The sequence below is a fragment of the Pholis gunnellus genome (genome assembly GCF_910591455.1).
Source record: "Pholis gunnellus genome assembly, chromosome: 10".
NCBI lineage: Eukaryota > Metazoa > Chordata > Actinopteri > Perciformes > Pholidae > Pholis > Pholis gunnellus.
Window position 1 is genome coordinate 12,826,939 of NC_136537.1, and position 20,981 is coordinate 12,847,919.

General features: G+C 43.7%; 2 protein-coding genes across 3 annotated transcripts in view; both read right to left on the reverse strand.

The window, feature by feature from the left end:
• Window positions 1–12,143, reverse strand: part of apbb2a (amyloid beta (A4) precursor protein-binding, family B, member 2a) — a gene marked incomplete at its 3' end in the record, with an annotated part of 32,586 nt that extends 20,443 nt beyond the window's left edge. The window contains exons 1-8 of the mRNA XM_079167825.1: window positions 12,040–12,143; window positions 7,776–9,067; window positions 6,764–6,957; window positions 5,728–5,886; window positions 4,998–5,083; window positions 4,802–4,862; window positions 2,559–2,705; window positions 2,193–2,320 (exon numbers count right to left, since the gene is read on the reverse strand). Of these exons, the coding sequence (XP_079023951.1) occupies window positions 2,193–2,320; window positions 2,559–2,705; window positions 4,802–4,862; window positions 4,998–5,083; window positions 5,728–5,886; window positions 6,764–6,957; window positions 7,776–9,036 (2,036 nt within the window). The 5' untranslated portion in view covers window positions 9,037–9,067; window positions 12,040–12,143. The remainder of the gene's footprint in view (window positions 1–2,192; window positions 2,321–2,558; window positions 2,706–4,801; window positions 4,863–4,997; window positions 5,084–5,727; window positions 5,887–6,763; window positions 6,958–7,775; window positions 9,068–12,039) is intronic.
• Window positions 12,144–12,705: 562 nt separating this feature from the next.
• Window positions 12,706–19,990, reverse strand: dele1 (DAP3 binding cell death enhancer 1). Of its 2 annotated transcripts, none has more exons than XM_079167169.1 (12): window positions 19,843–19,990; window positions 19,007–19,139; window positions 18,434–18,536; window positions 17,576–17,720; window positions 17,176–17,397; window positions 16,976–17,058; window positions 16,758–16,851; window positions 16,491–16,633; window positions 16,213–16,371; window positions 14,211–14,303; window positions 13,629–13,788; window positions 12,706–13,499 (listed from the first exon to the last, which is right to left on the reverse strand). In XM_079167169.1, the coding sequence occupies exons 1-12, from the start codon at window positions 19,871–19,873 to the stop codon at window positions 13,255–13,257; spliced, it is 1,611 nt and encodes a 536-aa protein (XP_079023295.1). In that variant the 5' UTR covers window positions 19,874–19,990; the 3' UTR covers window positions 12,706–13,254. The 2 variants fall into 2 exon arrangements, with proteins under 2 accessions (XP_079023295.1, XP_079023294.1); XM_079167168.1 differs by having other exon boundaries at window positions 12,706–13,502.
• Window positions 19,991–20,981: the final 991 nt, after the last annotated feature.

Below are 20,981 nucleotides of genomic sequence, written 5' to 3' on the forward strand. Positions count from 1 at the left end.
CCCACCTACACACCAGGAAGCAGATGGATCATATCAATAATATAATGGTCGCCTCCTCATACACGCTGCAACACTTTCTGAGCTATGCAGATCAGTCTAGCAGCTTTCCCCCACATGGGTCAATACACACACGTTCCCCCTCAGGCCAGGGTTAATAACACAAGAAAATAGAGATGAGCATATACGTATGTTTCTTTGGTTTATCCATCTTAATATACAGAATGTTAATGCAAGATAATGCCATAGTTATACTATTAATATGTCAAAAATATAGGTAATAGTACAAATTATGCATTCTCTGCCATTAACTTTCTGTATGGTCAAAACACATTTCTTTACGGAGCTGGCTTTATATTGTGTTGAAATACAATAAGACCTCCCTCAACATTTGAAGTCCACTATTGTTTAAAATATTATTGCATTGTTAACATTTCCCTAAATTGAATCTAATGGGTCTGCCCAGACCATAATAAAACAGCTCCACAGCAGAAGTACACATGTGTGTGTACTCAGTTGTACTATATCAGCTTCTCTGGATGCACAGGCTTTGAGTATAGTGCACTCTAGTGGCAGGACAAAGGACACACACACACACACACACACACACACACACACACACACACACACACACACACACACACACACACAAACACACACACACACACACACAGTGACACACACACCATAACTCTACAGATGCTGCATACTATAAAACAAATTTGCTGCACATGCAGAAAATGCATTGTGGTCTCACAGCATCAAATATCTTCTAAGTCACACACACTCCCAGGCAGGGTGGGATTTTAATACATTAAAAAGAGCCTGAAACCAAACAGAGGAGTGCAGACTGCAGATTTTAAAGTGCTGGTGGGAGGAGAGGGTGAAGAGAGTGGGGGCTGTGGGTGAGAGAGAGAGAGAGAGAGAGAGAGAAAGAGATGAAGTGAGAGAAAGAAGGATAAGAGGGAGAGCTATAGCCTGGCCGACCCTCCCTTCTTCCTTCCACTACACGCTTTATCCATTACCGCCGAGAGAGACAGCCACTGAAAGTTTCTCAATCCTCTGAGATGGAAGAGGATGGAGGGACTCTCTTTCTTTTTCTCTACCACTCTTCATCTATCACACACACACACACAACTAATGTAGTGGTAGCGTTGGTGTTGAGGGAAGGAGAGAAGAGGAGTGGGAGGGTGCATCCCCTTGAGTGTGAGAGAGACTATGGAGGCACTTAAAAAGACAAGAGGGAAGACATAAAAGCTATGTAGGGAGACACAGAGACAGGTAGAGAGAAATAAGGTGACAAGGTACTGCAAGTATGGGAGAGTGAAGTGAGCTCAAGCCTTTTTACGCAGATAAACATCCATTTTCACCCAGAACCAGACGAGCTACTTTGGACCGCAAACCTCCACCACTTTTCTCATTTGTATGGTCATCGTGTGACACACGTCCAAAGTGAATCCTTCAACGTGTCTTGGCTCTTAGTGGTTTAACATTTAGTATTGAGAAAAGATTTCACAAGACTTGTATATTGGTGTCAAGATGTTACGTATGTTAAGCTCATATGGCTTTATGCACATATACAAATACGCCAACATGCCTCATACATATTACATCTATGCATATGCATATCACAGCAGCACTAATGTTTCCAGATGTGTACAGTGTTTGAAGTGAGTGCTCCGAGGGCTAATGTTAACCCTCAGGGGCCCATATCAATGAGGGCTGTGCTTGTCCCCCCCCCCCCCCCCCCCCATTAGCAGCTGTGCAAGCCTCAGCACACTGTCAGCTCAATAGTGAAAGGTTAAGACCATGGGACATTGCCAAATGACTGAGGGTCAGTCTGGAACGGAAACATGGAGCAATGAGCATAATTATGGAGTTTTGAATGCAGCTTGTGCAAATTTGCATCGAATAATAATGAGGCTGATTCCTCTGATGATTAGTTAAAACTCCTGAATCAGCGTTGTTTTATGTGCCATGTGTTGCACACACTTATGTGCATGTCTGAAGCTTGGTTTATGTGTTTGTGTGAGTTCTTCTTTGCGTGCATGTTCAACAGTTCAAGTTCAAGAGGAAATGTGACACCTGGAATCGCTAAAACACAATGTCAAGTATGTCTGTAAATTCGTACAGCGACAAAAAAAAAAAGGAAAGGTTTCCCAAAAAGGAAAAAGACAGTTTTGATGTCCACCTACCTGTCGTGGTCTCGGCCGACACCCCAGACACGGATGCTGCTGATTGGCTGAGAGTGGAGCAGGCTGCGATCATCCGGGTCAACCAGGGTCAACATGCGGTCTTGAAGCACAAGCAGCATCCCTTTACCCTGTAAGAACACAAACAAGGATAGACTGCGGTTCAAAACGAGGGGCCGCAAGAGGATTAAAACAAGGTCAAATCTTATTTTAAAATCCTTTAGGTTGCTAACAATCAGAGAAGGAAAATCTTACTTTGGTTGAAAGTTGAAAGCTGTGCTTGAGTCACAAGCCAAACAGTCAAGAAACTTGCCGCTGTAGTGTACATACTGTATGTAAACTGTCTGTCTCTGCTGCTGAAACACTGACCTCTCCCCAGACACCGGCTGAGTCTTGTATGTCCCTCCTGCAGTAGGACAGCTGTCTGATGCAGTGGTGGACGGCCACGCTGCTCCTCCCCTCACACAGGTCCTGTTCCGCCATCTCCACCCAGCCCAGAGATCGCACAGGGAATGACTGGAAGCAACACAACACAACACACACACACACACACACACACACACACACACACACACACACACACACACACACACACACACACACACACACACACACACACACACACACACACACACACACACACACACACACACACACACACACATTTGGATAATTCAGTTTGTCTGTTATGATAACACTGTACTCACCAAAATAATTGGTGAGATTTCATAACAGAGCGACATTGCTACTATACAGTCTCACGGGTCAGGTGGTTAGACAGGTTATGAACAAGCCAGGTGCTAATCTAAATGCATTTTGTAATGGATGATAAACTTAAATGATAAACCCCTTTGTTTAACAAATCCTTAATTGCTCAGGAAAATTGTGTGTGTGCACAATTATGGCAAGTAAGACAGGTCACAGTTGAAGCGAGGTGTCACTCTGAAGACAAACAGTTCAGGTAATACATTTTATTTTCCCTTTCATTATTATCTTCAAAATGACTTGGCTAATCTGTGGGTCTGTTTAAAACGTGTCCAATTATTTTTGCCCTGTCTGACTTCTTCACAGCAAACACTGTCCAAGATCTCTGGAATTAACTTGGGAAGAAGATCGTCACCATAACGGAAACACACCATGGCCAGATGTGCAAAAAACAAGGTCCAAGTTGAAATTACATTACGTACAGGAACCAACACAATAACATACTAACACACAGGCACAACACTCAAACAAAGTTCCTCTTGAAGTTTAGGTTTGCTTACAGAGGTAGAGTACAGTATGCAGAGACAGCGTCTGTACCATCACAATACAGCCATCAGAGCAATAACTGAGAGAAGTTTGATTAGGGGATGCATAAAATATGAAGAACTGCTGTGTACAGTATGTGTGTGTGTGTGTGTGTACAGTATGTGTGTGTGTGTGTGTGTACAGTATGTGTGTAGACTGCCTCAGGCCAGCAGCTATTACCAACCTCCCTCTTCTCTTCCTTTAACTATTTCTCTTTCTGTCTTTTTACCACAAGGAGCTCTTCTCTGCTGAGGAAAAATACATTTCTCAAATGCTCAAGGTGTCAAGCAAACATGCACTCCAGCGTGCGCGCGCACACACACACACACACACACACACACACGCACACACACACACACATCTTTTCTCTTCAACTGCCCATATCCTTCTCTCTTGTTTCCTTGCTCATTAAACTTTCACACATTCTGAGATCATAATCTGAATTCCCACACTGCTCCCATGTTGTTTCTGGGTTCCACTGAGACATGTGGATTTTATTTTACTTGAACAAATGCTGACTAAACAAGAAAACTTGCATTGTTCTTTTGGTTTTGGGGTCTAAAATATATTTGCCTTTATTTAATGGCATCTTATTGCACACAAGTGAGCGTGCCACATTCAACTTTTAGTGTTGAGTAAATTAAATATGTCCTTTGCAATAATGTCTAAAATTGTTTACGATCATAGAGGCTTCTATTTGCTATTCTTCTGGCAGAAAACTAGTTTGGCTGCAAACACATTCACCTTAGTTCAGTTCACAAAGTAACCACAGAGTGGCACTGCAACACAGAGAGAGAGAGAGAGAGGACAGGATGCCAGTGAGCAGGTTCATTACGTCACGACTTCCTTTCTTTAACACATACATGATTTGCTGAAAGGCTGATATTTGGTTCAAAAATAAAGTCAGACTGACTTCATAACAGAGGAATATGTGCTCTTCAAATTTTAGAGTTACCAAACAGTCACTTATATGTGCAATACTATGTTACCAAGTACTATTTGAATGCAGTACAAGTCTAATATTTGAACCCTCACTTTCAGATAATTTGGGGCCTTTGCTTGTAATTGTAATTCAGTCCCAACTGGTCACAGCACACATTGTGTGTCCTTAAGCAAATCAAATCATCATGAAACAATATGAAAGGGTGATCGTCTTCTTCAGTAAATACATCTGCAAACTGTGACACAGAACAGACACGAGCAATGGATCTTTATAATTCTGTCCTGCAAGAATCCCAGCGGATAATTGTTCTTGGCCACAATGTTATTTCAAACACAAATGTTACGTCTGTTGTTGTAATATGTTGTTGTTTTGATCTTACCAATGCCTCTGGATTGGAGAAGGTATTGTTGAGGTCCACTGTCTCTAGCTGGGCTGGAGCGCTGCAGGGAAACACAAGACATATAGCTAACAAATAACAAATAGCCGGAGTATATTTCCTGAAATAGTACATGAAAATACACAAATCTGGAAATGGTACATAAGTCTTAACTGTCGAGTATATCAATGTGTATTACTTGAGTTTAAGTGACGCATAGCGGAGGGTAGCGCCTTCAAACGCCTTCAGACTGGGATCTGGATAGACTGGATAGTCCTTCAGCTCCTGAAGCAAAACAGACATTCAGAGAGAGAGAGACCAACACCAGTGGTGAGGGAATGAAGAAGATACAACACTGCCAGATTCTAATATTCATTTTACCAACTTATTTGATCTCATTTGCTTTGTAATAACTGAAGATGTTAATACTCATTTTAACTTAATATGAGAGATATTCATCTTTGTTGAATGTGCACCTCAGACCAGCCTGGACTGAGATTCCTGTGTGCTCATTTCAATCTAATAAATGAAGCAGTGAAAGCAGAGATATAAATCATATACATAGTGGAGAAAGTGTTATAAAGTATAATTAAAATTGACCAAAGCAAAAAAAAAAAAGAAAGCCGGACAAGCTAGGTACAGACACCACATTCCCCATCCACTGTACTGAAGGACTACATTATGTCGCCCTATGTGACAGTATGACTCTTTATGTTTTTGATAGTGATTGGATGACCGTGGAGCAGCTGTTGGTCTTGGGTAAACATTTAGAAAGAAGTGTTTCACTTTGAATTTAAAAGCACACTTGAAACATTCTCCTTCAGGCCAAAATGAAAGAATAAAACTATCAATAAATATCACAAAGATAAAGCGAGAGAGACACGATTTCAACAAGCGAATACCCAAATAAATGTGATACTGTGACTCACGTTGGCTGTGCAGGTGGTGGTGTTGAGAGTTGGTCCAGAGAAGGTGACATCATCTAAGAGGGTGGAGGAGGAGGAGGGGGAGGGGGAGGGGGAGGGGGAGGAGCCAGAGGGTGAGGGGAGCGGCTCCACCGAGCTGTCGGATATCAGACTGCTGGGGCGCTGTGTGAGACAGAGAGAGAAGCAACACGAGAGAAACACAGAGACAGAGGATGGTCACCAGCAGCGTTCCATTATAATGGACTAAGATTGTATACTTGGCTGTTATATGTCTCAATCTCTAATATAATGGAGGTTCCTCCCTGACCACAGCTACACAGAAACAAGTCAAACCTGTGGTTACATTTGTTATTAACATGTCACTATTTTTACTTTTTAATACATCTTTTGAAAACAGACAAAACAATCTTAACTCACGGTCCACTTGTTCCAATGTCAACATTAAGATTGAATTAATTTCATTTCATGTTTATTTGGTAGGGACAAATACATATACATAGATAGTTGCAAAACAATTAGCCAATGCAGTGTATCATAGAATGCTAATTTCCAATGCTCGTCCCTAGAAGGGCCTTTATAATAACAAATATAAAACGATTTTAATCGTCATGATTACATGTTTCAGTTGCTCAGTTTCAGTCCCATTGTTAAAATGTCACAGTGGAGGAGACATGTCATTGCTACCCAATTTATGAGGATGGCATAACTCTTTCTTAATATCCCAAATCATGGCTGTATGTGGATGTGCAGGTGTCCTAAAGCATCCTTTTACATTTGTTTTCAGTTTGCTTGCTGCCCGTGTAACCATTAAACATACAGAACTACTATTATTCATATATTCAACACAATACAATATTGTGTATTCTCTCTGGGGATTGAGAATGTTGACATTAAACAATCTTCCGCTTTAATGAAAAAAAATACTAGAACTTCAAAGCCCAACAACAGGATGAACCTGATTTGTAGCTTTGCACACTAAAAGTAAAATAAAATAATGTTTGGCCGGGTGTGTCTGAGTTAGTTCTGCGGGTCCTCTCACCTCGCTTGGAGGCTTGAGAGAGTCCTGCGTTTCCTGTTGTGGGTCGTGCTCAGTGTCTGGCTCGTTGCTGGGAGAGGTGTGTACTGGTCGGTGGTACTGTGTGGTGCCAGTGGGGATGTGCCAGAAATAGATCTCGGATGAATCTGAGATCTCCCGCCAGCCTGGAGGCAGGTCCCCCTCACTCCATACATCTGCTGATGGATGACAGTGATACACAAACACATGTTGCATCACACAAACATGAACATATGCACGCTTGCACGCGGGAGGGCTCGGCAAAAACACATGATCATGACATATCACAAAAGGCTGTACACACACACACACACACACAAACACACACACACACACACACACACACACACACACACACACACACACACACACACACACACACACACACACACACACACACACACACACACACACACACACAGGGATGGACAGGGTACATTTCAGTGATGGTCAGCCTGCCCCTACTCTAGTTTCTGTTGTCATAGCAACTCCGGGGCTGATCCCCTGTAGTCTGACCCAGTGGGCAATGGCATCTCTCCTTTCCTCTCTCTGCTGGTTGTCTTTTTTTCCCCTGTCTACCTCCTTATATTTCTCTCCAAACCCTCATATTCTCAAACTACTGCTTTGTCATGCATCCTTGGCAATCATCTCTTACTAAATACAGCACTGCCTGTTTCCCTCTTTTGTCACACCCTGCTATCTGCAGTGCCCTGTATCCTTCTTTCCATCTTAATCACTCTCTGCGCCATAAGCTCCACACGGGGCCTTTTAATAAAGGTCCCAGCAGTAATGCCGGAGTGACTTGCTTGCTTAAGAAGAGGCTTTTGGTAAATTTCCAGATCAGACAGCAGGAGGTAGAAGGAGGGAGAGAGAGAGAGGGAGGGAGAGGGAATGAAAGGACAACGCAATCGAGGCAGGATTAAAGGCTGACACAGATATGCAAATAGAAATAAAATTGAAAAATCAGAGTGAAAAGACAAACACACACATGTCGAACCTGTCTCCCGTGGAGTCTGAGGAGAGGGTGACTCCTGGGACAGGGTGGTCCAGCTGGAGTCTTCATCTTCTGATGGAGTTTCAGGAGTCAGATCCATTCTTAAGCCCACTTTAGGGAGCCCACTCTCAGGTTCAGCATCCGGCAGGGCAGGGGGTGCCCGGTTCCTGGTAGGGGTGTTCCTCTCTGCAACCCGGGCCTGTTTAGGGGAAGAAGGCGGGTACTGTTGCAGGAACTGGTTCTCATTGTTGGGGTGCAGCTCGACCTTGATAACCCGGGGCTGGGAGCTCCGAGGGGGTTTTGCAGGACTGCGTGGACCAGACTGAACCTGGGCACAGAGCTCCTCTCTGATCGGGGTTGGAGCATGGTTCTGGTGGTGGCTTTGGTTGTCTGGGACCCACTCTGGGCTGTTGGTGGAAGAGGAGGACGTGGGGGAAAGTGGGGCTTCCAACACCACTGGTAGCAGGGGCTGCCTTGGTGTAGGCGTGGGGTCATCTTCCTCCTCCTCCTCCTCCTCCTCCTCCTCCACCACTGGCTCCTCCTCTTCCTGGCAGGTCTGCTTGCTGATGGGCTTCTCCTCCTTATGGCTCTCCCTCTCCTTGGAAGGGCTGGCCTCCTCTTTCTCTAGAGATGGCTGCTGCTTCTTCTCCTCCTTGTCCTCTTTGTTTCCCCAACTGAGGTCCAAATCCCAGCCCTTCCCATGATACTCCAAGAAGCTCTTGGTCCTCCTACGGAACGGGGGCAGCTGCGAGTTGTCTTTTCCAAATTCTAGCCAGTCAGAACTGGGATTATTGATGAGATCATTGTGAATTTTGCCCTCTGTATTGGCCCGGCTCAGCTCCAACTGCTGACTCTCGGCTCGTCTCTGCATGTTAGCCCCATTCTTGGCCAGCTTGGGGTTGGTTGTGTTAAACAGCGAGGAGGAGGACGAGGAGTACAGGGCAGAGCTGGAGGAGGACTTGGTGGGGAGACCCCTCCCTCTGGTTCCAGGTTGGTTTTTAGAGGACAACGCCAAGTTGTCACTGATCCCCATGGCGCTCCGCATACTGGTCATTGAATACCTCTGACGGCTCTTTGGCAAGGTGGCCGAACTTCCGGTTTCCATGGACTCCTTGATGACATCTCGCCCAAGCAACTGGTTGTATGACGAGCGAAGGCTGAGGGAGGTGGGAGGGGTGGCCGAGGCGCCGCTGCGATTGGCCAGACCCACATTAGAGGGGGAGGAGCCAGAGCGGGAGAGAGGAGGGGTTTGTACTGACATCATGGCTGACTGGAAATACACTGCTGTGATAGAGCTGATGAGAGAAGAGACACACTGTCAGAAGTCATGTAACAGTGTATAACCTGCATGTGCTAAACAATATAACACAACTGATACTGGGTTTTTGAGGTCGCTGTCAATGTTGATACTAGAGATTGTAAAAAAAATCATGTAAATATATAGTTTTTTTTTTACACAAACACATACCATTATATATAACATGTTTGATAAGGATTTTAACCTGGATTTAACCTTGTGTTTTCATTAGATGTTGAAGATAGAAAGATAGAGAAGGAAGTGTTCCTCATTTCCCATTTTCCCTTAGTCAGGCAGAGTACAATAACACTCCTTCCTGTGGTTGCAAGCTGCTTTTATGCCTTCTCCTCTCTATGGCTGGACGATGGTTGGTCACTCGGTTAGTATATTTTTAAAAGCTTTGGCTTCTCGGATTATATCTTGTACTAAACTACTATGCTACAAATAATTTAATACAATATTTGTTTAAAAATTTCCGGCCCAAGTACTCTCTGGGTGTTTTCTTCACATCATCACAGGGGGGTGACATCATCAAGTTGAGACGCTCACTGCTGTGTCACTCATTTGCATTTCTCTGATGTTACGACGGAACACAAAGCAGATAAGAACATCTTGCTCTTTGCTCTCCGGCTGCAGCTCAGCCAGGCTTTTATTGATACACTATGGTGCTGATTATTCTCCAGCCTTACTTACGCCCCTTTACACATAGGATGTCACTGTTGAAGTGCTATAAAAACACTGCATCAAAGACACAAAGCTGGATTGCATTTGCATGGTGTTGGGAGTGAGTCAGACCCTCGATGTATTCGTCCAGGACTGACATTGAAAGGCGGAGCGGAGCAGTAAGCCGGTCTGTGGGGAGGAGAAGTGGCGGCTCCTGCTAACTAGCTAACCGTGTCTCTTTTATCTCTGGGTGGATCGGCCCTGTGATGCTGAACACAGAGACAGATGGATAGCAACAAAGACAGTGGCAGAGAGCCATTGTGATTTTAAGCCACAGCACATGTATGGGTTGCTTCACTGTCACTTCTGTCTTTGAAAGATCTCATTTGATTGCAACTCTGTGGGAAGCCGGCAAGCAACTGAACACGGACACAGGTAGAAAAACATGTCCAGGCACGCAAGCATAATGCATAAACATCCTGTCGCCCGATCATGTACACACACACACTCACACATCTAAAACAATGCTGCAGTCATCACCAGCGCCTTTACTCAGAAACATGGAAAATACAAACACAGCAGATTTTAAAGCACGACAAAATCTTGGGAAAAGACAGAGGCAGGATTTTTGGAGAGAGCTAAATCCCTGGACAGTGCACTTTGTCCATGCGGGGCCCCTATCCGCTCCCCTCTCCCTGCGTGGTTGGCGTGTTGTCCCTGTGTCACTGAGCAAGACAACCAAAACAAACTGTTTGTGCTGAATCTGCGCTCACACTCCAGGCCTGTGATCAGACACAAACACAGTGTCAACAGGTACAGACTACCTGCACTGAGCCGGTGCAGTCTCATCACGATACCAGCTTTTTTCCCTCAATCAGCAATGCTTTTTCAAAGACCTTGTAGCTTAAATGTGTATGTTATCGCCCTAACTAATGGACATCATTGTCTCCAGGCTCAAATTAGTTTCCTGAATGTTTGGCCTTCAAAACAAGATGGAAAAAATGCATTCGTACCAAACTAAAAGACACAAAAGTTGGAGATTCAAGCCTTCCACTAGAAATTGAGCCTTGAGCAACTGAAGCTGAAAATCACAGCAAATATGTTGCATGACTCAGAGGACGAATTACACATCCTGACACAATCCCCAAAACAGACAAGGAGTAATAAGCAAACAGCAATTCAACTCCTCATTGTGCCTTTCTTCTATTATTTTACTATTATACATGAGTTGCAGGCAAACTGGACCATCCTTTTTCTTTCTTTACCCCCGGAAATGAAGCCAGATCTCCATTAGTTAAACAAAGTGGAGGAAAGGGAGGATGTGAGGGGAGTGGGGAGGAGAGAGGACGGTTATTAGAGAGGGAGAAAGCGAGGAGAATGACACAGCGGTTTGCAGGACAGTGGGGCACAGTCAACACACAGAGGTAGTTAAAACTGTTGTTCTCAATAAAGCTGTTGTGCGCTCCAACAGCAGAGGCCATTCATGAGATGCACACGATTTTTTTAGCAGCTGGTCACAGGAACAGCAGCAAACATATATAGCCTACTAATAAAACAAATATGCAACAATAAACTAACATTTTCATTCTGTTGCCGCTCTTCCTAGAGTGTGCTCTGCTTACATTGCAGTAAAAACGTACAGTAATACAATACAGAAAACATGCACATATAGGCCTACAAGTCTTGCATAAAAATAAAAATGCAACTTCTTGACAGACAAAATACAATGTCATCTCTAGGTTTTTGGAGCCAGGTGCTCAAGCTGTTTTTACCGTCTATTCAGCCTGTATACAGATCTACAGACAAGATTGTTTTCACACCTGAAGGTCACCCTATAAAGAAAGATCAACGTCTCATCAACAATATGCTTTGGATATTAATCATCGGGTAATATCTATTTACCGACAGAGATCAAAGCCTGAGAGGAAATCCTCCTTTTTCAACTTACTCCCTGGAATGAGAGGCCTCTTTCCTCAACTCTGAACTGCACCCACCGCTTCAGACACGAAGTGCAACAGATGAAAGCACAAGCTGGGGACAAAATTCAACTTGAAAAGTCGATGATGTCATGGGTGGAGTATTCTAGCCCGTCTTTTCTTTTGCTGCCGTCTTAATAAACTCGCGTTAGATCATCTTTAAATCCACCATAACGCCGAGGAAGCATATAGGTGGAGTTGCCATCATTGCGGAAGCAACGCTGTCGATATGCGAACAGACGCAGTAAATCTTCAGCATCCAGCCCCACAGCCACCACCGCACTGGGAGGGGAGCGCATCCCATCGAGAGCATCTATTTACATCCACTCACCGCTTCAGTCAGCCTCCGGGCTTCTGCGCCTCCGCTCCCACGACGACACACACGCGCGCACACACACAAACACACACACACAGTAGTGAGCAGGTTCGAGGTCGACAGCCGCTTTTTAAAGTGCCACTCCGCCCGTAGCTGCAGCACGGCCGCCCGTATCGGATCACATCATCTGCCCTCCCAGCCCGGCTCGGTGTTCGCTGGCGGGCAAGCTGAGCTTTCTCTCTCTGCGCCAGAGGATCCCGGAGCGGCGCGGCGCTGTGGAGCTCTGAGCGAAGACCGGCCAATCAGTGGCGCGGACGCAGGACGCTCGGCGCACGGAGGGAGACGCAGCCATAATAAATCTACCGGCGTTATTTTGCAACTCAGGTAATGAAATCACACATCATCGGAGTCTTACGTCATGCAGCGGTCTGAAGAAACATGAATGGTGGGGTTTATAGTGCTACACCGATGATCACATCCGACCCTGAAACACAGTTTAGCTCTCGTTGGATTCATATTGTATGAAGTTTGACTCTAAGTGGTCCTGGTTTTATGTAGTTATTGCGATACAGAGGACACTCCCACACTAGTAGCCTACTACTTAATTAAGTTACAGTTAAAAAGGATTACGATACATCAGTGAATTTGAACTTCAATTACAAAGTAAAAAAGTAACAAATCAGCTTTTAAGGATATTTTTAATGGTTTTACGTAGGATCTGCCTTTATCAGTACAACATCCCCCTCACAGTGCATCAGTTCATAGTTAAAGGTTTGGACAACCAGATAGCATTTACCTTTCTGTTCTTTTACAAAGATACAGTCACGGTATTACTGAGCGTTACAATATGACATTAAGTTAAAGCACGTGATTAATACCCACCAAAGATTCTCAACCTCCCCAAAGGCACATAGCTCACATGTCTGACTCACAGGGGAATTTAAAATCACAGAAAACACCATATTATATAGAAACAAATAATAAAAAAGCTTCCATATTTCGACCACATAATATTGTAAAAACATATCCAACAACTCGTTCAGCCTTATAAAACACCTCCAACAAAATGTCTATACACACACATTTGACCAAGTATAAAATGGATTCACTCTAATCCAGACTTCACATTATGTACACACCTAACACACCTTGACCCTTTTCTCGTTTGGTGAAAATACATTCCCGCTATGAAACACATTCCTCAGTTGGACCTGTGCTGGCTCATGATAACTATCCGACCCCTACGGTCCACTGGCAGGCTCCTCCCTCAGTGCTCTGTGGATGGAGGTGAAGCGGGGTGGAGGACAGAGCCGGGGGGACACACAGGCTCCCGGTGCTCCAGGAGTGAGGCAGCAGTGGAAGGGTGATGGGGCGACCGGAGGAGGGAGGGGCCAGAGGGGAGAGCGGCTGCTGGAGCCGCCGGTCGGTTGCAGAGAAACATGGAGCCGAACGGATGCAGCGTAACACGGCATCTTCTGCTGAGGAGGAACGCGAGACAGATAAGAGAAAATCACTGCAGTCCTGGCTCATTAGAAGCTTATCACATGCAGTGCCATCATTAACAAATGCACAGCATGCAATGACTAAGACCAATGTGTGCCTACCCTCACGGAGTTCATCCTTCAGAGGCGCCAGTAAGCTCCGAGCCTGCTTGTTGCCCGCTTGAGCGGCTCGTTTGTAGTATTCAACCGCCGTCCTCAGGTTCTGCTGCACCCCAAAGCCGCTCTCAAAACACTGACCCAGAAACAGCAGGGCGGTGTTGTCCTGCGCACATGATCAAAAATAAACACGGGATTTAATCTTCAAGAACTTGACGAGGTGGTAGAATTTGTGCTTAATATTACACGTTATAAACCAACACCAGGAATACAAATAGACATCCGGGGTGAGGAGGGAATATGTCACTTTAAAAAGAAGCACAACAGCTCTGTGTGACTCAACAATGGGACAATCAGCTGTAGCTCTAAAGTGACTTGAAGTAACATTAATTAACACTATTTGCTTCAACACAACTGCAGCATCCAGTGCAAGTCGGAATGTTTTAAAAATAAGCGGTGAATACTAGAAAGCAGGAGACGGTGCGGACACCCTGTTGACAAATACAGAATGAATGTACAGCGGGAGGGGAAACCTCAGCGATATAAAGCCGTAGATCAAACTCTAGAAGCATCTAGAAGGGCGCTCACTCCGCTCTCTGCTGCCATCTTCAGGTAGTGGACAGACTTGCTGCCGTCTCTCACCGGCTCCCGAGTGTAGACCGAGGCCAGGCACACCTGAGCCTGAAGAGGAAGAGAAAGAGTTCTTCTGTGAGGATACACCGAGACACACCGACACACACCCACACCCACCCACACACCCACACACCCACACACCCACACACCCACACACCCACACACACACACACACACACACACACACACACACACACACACAGTAACCCAGTGTGGCAAATACCAATAAGACCATTGGTCCATGTATAAGCTGAGTCTTCACATTTTGTTTGACTTTTTCAACAGCATACACATGCTGTAAACTAAATGAGAAACCTCTTTACCCTCAATTACTTACCCTGTGTTGCCTTAAATTCTTGAAAGAAATCCTTGTTTTTTTACTCGCACGACCCAACGGTGAACAAAGAATCAAAAAAGTCTTGATGAATAAATGAGATCTGCGTTTTAACACTAGGACCACCAGGACTATCGCACTACCTACAGTCTGTCATGTGTTTCATTGTGTTCACAAGCGCTTCAATAGTATATTTGTTTGATGAAGTTACTAGAAATGAAACTTATCACAGATCATAAAGCAGGATCAGCCACTTAACCATGTCTATGTTTTTTTATAATGGCCCTTGATGTATTTACTGCAGCAGCACGGCTCCTTACAATGCTAAAATACAACATGTATAACTTTCTACGATATATATATATATATATATATATATATGACATACTTGGTATCGCTGAGACCCTGCATGAGATTCACTAACGTTGTGACGTTGTGACGAGGGCTCTGGTGGATCGTATCTCTTCCAGAAGATTTGTATTCCAGCCTTGAGCTGCAGTGTGTTTTTGGAGAACTCGTTAAATAAGTCCATAACGATAAATGCAACATGGAATGTTTTCATGAATATTTATACATTTTTCCTTGTAGAAAACAGTTATTATTTTTGTTAGCCGTCCACAAGCACTTCCTGATGCCTCGGGTCTTTCGACTAATCAGAGGCTGATACTTAACTGCTCTCAAACCCAATTACAAGAGATTAAAAACCGTATATGGTAATACTGTGTAATACTGTGTAATACTGTGGTCAGAAGAATAAATGCTCAGAAATTGTGTGCGTTTTATTTTAACTTCTAGGCTTCAGAATACATATAAACACACATTTAGGAATGGAAATAGGCCTAAAGGCGTATAGTTGTTAACTAAACAGAGTAATTTGCATTATAAAAAGCCCCCCTCTATCAGACCTATCGTTAAACAAAAACAAAACCATATGAAAACATCCGTTTACAAACTCCCACACAACTCCTGCAGTATAAGTCCAGACCTGTTTATCCAGTCGTATGCTCACTTCTTCCCAAACACATTGGAAGTACTGAGCATACGAGTAGATAAACAAGACTTGGATTATACTTCCACGTTATACTATATTATTATTATTGTATCATTAAACAGATGTTTTGATATAGTTCGGCCCCCCATTCCTTCATTTCATCAAAATGTTCTGTTTTTTTATTCTCCTTGGAGGCATACATTACCTTTAATTCTTGAAGTTTTCTTCAAGATTTAAAGTAAACACAGAGTGAGTACACAGACGCTATTAAAACTATGATTGTTGGCTGTGTTCTATTAAAATGTCTCAGTAAGCCATGAGAGTGTGAGAGTGAACCAACATGAACAGCAGGACCCTGAAACTGAAGCAGCTAAATGGAACTCAGCCAACATATATAATTATTTACTTAATTATTTATACCCGTGCTTTTCCTACTGTCTAAATAAATCCTTAAATTACTTAAAAGTTGAAGTGCAGTATGATATCTCACAACATTATAAGAGCAATGTAGAAAAGCACCAATGGAAAATTATAATTTAAGTATTGTTAAACAGTACTTGAATGTACAAGTTTTGATGTTATCGTATGAAAGAATTAAGAAGAGTTAATGAGGTTTTGTGATGATTTCACACCTTGCTCAGTCCAGCTGCAGCAGCCTGCTCTAGTAGTTGGATGGCCGTGTTCAGCTGCTCCACACTCTGGCGCCCCCCGCTGGTCAGAAGCAGCTTTGCGTAGCGGTACTGAGCCTGTCTGTGACCATCCGCGGATGCCTGCCAGTAGTAATACAGAGCCTGGAACAGAAAACACACAGCAATCCTCTCAAGACTGGCTTCTCACATAGGAGGGAAGTAAGTATGATGCTTTTCAGAATGAGGAAACACTAAGGAAAGTAAAGTGTCTGGATTCTCACCTTGTCTCTGTCCTTTACGACTCCTCTGCCCTTCTCATAGCACACGGCCGTGTTGAACTGCGCCTTGCTGTAACCCTGCTGAGCTGCAGCTACAAAACACGTGAACGCCTCCTCGTAGTTTTCACTCTTGGCACTTTCTAAACCTGCGATACACAGAGAGATGAAGATATCAGCGATAGACAGAGGAAAACAAAAAGAACTCAAAGACTTAAAAAGGGAGAACGTGTGAGAATGGTTTAGTGTTTGACTGTGTCTAAATATCACTACCAATGATGTTGAGGATAACAGGAACACTATTATCTCCCACATGTCTGAGATTCAGTGCTGCTCCTGCCAGCTTCTCCTCATCAGACAGCATGTCCTGAAAACACAGAAGAGGATAAAAACAACAATCCAGATTAGATGACAAGTCAGTCCTTTGCAAAGATGAAGAAAAAAAAAAAGCATCTTTTATTCAAATAAACTTCAGGGAGGCAGACGTCCACCTTGTCTTTGGCGTCTGTCGTCTCCGTGTTGTCTCGGTCGGCATCATTCTGCAGAGGACAGGATGCCGACACCAGTGATTCCTCTGTGAGTCAGGCAAGAACAATGCTTTATTATCCTGCTCACACAAACACTGGGGTAACAACATTTTGAGATGAATATTATTTATAAACAATCTTTTTAACTATGACTCAGAACAAACCGGGAATGGGAGAATCCTGGTTCAGGAGCGCCCTCTGCTGGTCACAGACGGAGCAGTCAGCAGTCAGGTGGACCGGCTCACTGCTGCTGTGAAGACCGGCATCACCTGAACTGCTGCTGCTGCTGCTGCTGCTGCTCTGAGCCTGATCCTGGGTCTGTCTCTCTGGCCCCTCCTGCAGACACAACACAGTCCTCCCTCTGGGAAGGACATCTCGTCTAGACACTGGAGAACGCAGACAAGCGCAACAAAACAAAGTCAGGATTGTGATCACAAGATTAAAAGGGTTTGGGGTTGAGATGGTTGAATGTTGGTTATTTAAAACCATCTTGGATTTCATCAGACTATATAATAAGGTGAGCCATCAGATGGCCTTTTGCTTCTTTGCAGTAATGCGACTCACAGATCTCCAGCAGAATGCGGTAGCCACACTTGTGCAGAGTGGAGGGTGCCGTCAGGGCTCCGGGGATGGGACTGGGCTCAGAGTTTGAGGAGAACTGGGAGTGGATCCTCCTGCAGATCTGCATGAACAGAACTGCTGCAGCACCCTGTGGACAAACACTCATTCATTAATTCACTGCTACTCCTGGTACTAACATACTGTATTCCAGGGATGGTCAACCATGTGCCATGGAGAGCCAACACTCTGCCGGCTTTTACTCAATCCAAAACCCCACAAACACTACAAAGCCCTCCTTTCAGTAGAGGGGAGGAACTCATCAGTCTATGCAGAGAAATCCGGTTATGAAGGAAATCAGAAAGCACGCTGATATGCAGTGAGATTGGTTGGGACTGTTTGGGTCTCCATGACACATTGTTGGCCACCCTGCTGCATACTTAATGAAGTCGTAGTTATCAAGGGAGACCACATCAGCAGAGTACGTGACCAACTGTGAACCAGATCATGTTGTGAGCAAAAGGCCAAATGCGCCAAAATGCCTGTTTCATATTTGAGTGCTTTGAGTGCAGCAGACATTACAGTTGCAGAGGTGGACCGGTGATGAATGGTTGCTTCAGTGGCTCTTCTTTTTGTCATTAAGGTTGGTTATTGTGATCACGGTTAGCTCTGAATATATTTAGTACTAATAGCTGTTTAGCCATCGTGCACTGTTTGTCTAATCAGTCCACACGGTTTAAACCCTCAGAGAGCAGCTGCCTGACGTCTTTCTTTCAACACGGTGTAGACTAATTGGGATGAGCTGATGACACTAGGCATATTAGGAAATGTTCGGTGTTTTACATGTGAAAGCAGAGGACGTACCCATCCCACAGCATCCAGGGCCGTGTAACGTGGAAGCTCAGCGAAGCCAAGATGAAAGGTCCTCCGTTTATTCCTCCTCCCTCCATCTTCCTCTTTTTGAGAGCTGACAGAAATAAACAGCACAAACATAAAAATCACAATTTCATGTTTTTTTTATTTTTATTTCCAGTATATTGTATGAAGGCCTCACAGAAATATTGTGCTCGAGGCACAAAGGCTTTGTTTCTGTGCCCTCGACTAACCCTCGTCATGCTTACAGGAGATGCTACTGGGTGATGCAACCAGCTGAAAGGGAGGCAGTGAGAGTGCTGCGAGTCAAGAACGGGTTCAAAGGAGGGGCGAAGGAACAAAAAATGAATGGGATGAGAGCAGTCTCTGAGGTTCGGCCTTAATTCTAAAGGTTTTCTTTTCATCAGCTAACAAAATGGCCGGTGGTTTGAGGGCAGAGCAGTCATGAGATCAAAGTTAGAGGCTCGGTGCTTCTCTTTACTAATTTTCTAGTTTTTTTTCCATCAGACCCGAACAAAGTTTGAACAGCAAAACAGAAAGAAAGGGCCGAGGTGTGGAAAGTACCTGCCATCAGAGGAGTGTTGGGAGGTGGAGAGGACAACCGAGTTGTTAATGATCTCAGCCTCCCCCAGTCCCTGAGACTGGCCCTGGTTCTGGGGCAGCCGCAGAGGGTTGCTGCCATGATATCGGTGCAGAACTGAGAAGTGATGGAAGACACAAACAGCAGAAACTAAACATTAATGTCCAGCATTCAAATTGCATACAAGGTTCAGCCTCCTCAAAACTATGTGAAAAAAAAAAACATGGTCTGTCAATTTTAGAGAACTAGAACATTTCCTGGAAGGAACAAGTAATATGATACTAAGTATAGAGTTAAAAGAGACTAAGATCGGATACGTTATTACCGTTTTATTACTGTGGTTTCCAGAGATAACCATTCAAGTAAACACTTATTCATATAATAATTAATAAGTAAGTAATTAATCCATGACATGCCAACTGAAAAGTAATATAATACATAAATTCATACATTGGTACAAGTATTGAGCTGAAGATAAATAAATAATAAATAGCCTTAAGACAGATAATACACACAGTATGAGTCTATATCGCACATATATGGCGCAGGTGTTTAGTGCAGCTAAATTAACGTTTTCACGTTTGACCAAAATAAACCAGGGGGGCGGGGTCAGTTACACTTAAGAGAGTAAAGTTAGAAACTAGCGAACGAATCTAATTGTTTACATTCATGTGAATTGACTTGGCTAGCTGTTAGCTTTAAACAACGTTACGCTATACGGGAATCGCACGTCGTTTATTTCTTAATAACAGCGATAAGTTAAAGAAACAACATGGCATGTAACGTTAAACATAGAACGTGTCAAAACTATTTCTCTCACCTCTTCCAACAAAACCTTGAACTCTCCACATGGTTTAGTGTTATTTTAAAGCTGCCTCAACCGAAAAGGCATGTCTAGTTTCCTCCGAGGCTCGTCTGGACCCATGAATAGCCAAAGCAGTCGGTCCAGTCCAGCAGTTTGCCCGCTGGTAAATAAAACCGTCACGAGACGTACCAGAACACCGGAAGAGGACTCAGAAGTGCCTCCGATGACGCAACTCAGAGAGTCCGAAAAGGTGGTTCAGTGCGTCACAGCGCCACTATGCGGTGTGGCGGAGGATGACTGTCTCACAGCAAGTACAGTTTATAACCAGTTCCCTTTGGTTTGTTGTTGATTAATATGTCTGAATAATTCCATATTCATTCATCACAGAATGGCTCTAATGATGCAGATTCAGGTATGTTAGACTAGATATTTAGACTTTTAGGCAAACCAAAGTTCCCCTCAAGAATGTTGGTTTAGTTTAGTGTTGAAAAATAGTTTACCATTGCCATAGTTTAGAACATGTGCTTTTTTAAATGACAAACATTTTATTTTCTCTGTACAAAGAAGATTTGGGTGACACATGGTTAGAGTGCTCTCAACAAGGTATTTATCTATATTAGCACAGGTGTTACTCATGACATCAACAGTGTGACAGTGAGCCTGCATGCACAATACCAGGAGCCTGAAACTGAGCTAAAGTTAATTAAGCCATAATTAATATGATTATGTACACCAGCACTTTTTCTACTGTAACATATAAAATATCTTCCTTGAAAAAAAGATCTTGGACTTCATCGAACTTAACATCACATTTAATAAGGACCAAGATACATGTCTGAAAAGGTAAGAATTGTGACCCACCCACAGTCATGAAAAGTAGAATCATATAGATGATAATGCCAAACAATTAAAACATTTTAAAGACTTTGTGTGTGGGGGGACTTGTACTCATGACCTCAGATTATATCTTTTTATAGATCTACAATTGCAATTTCTATGCAGCATTACAAGAAAATAGTAAATATAAGTGAGTAGCTCAACAAAGAGCCAATCTTACCACAACACATGTTTTAAAGGTATATTAGAGGTACAGGCTGCATAGATAGCGGACTGTTTATAAACTAAGCAACTTTATACTATTTATTCCTAGACTT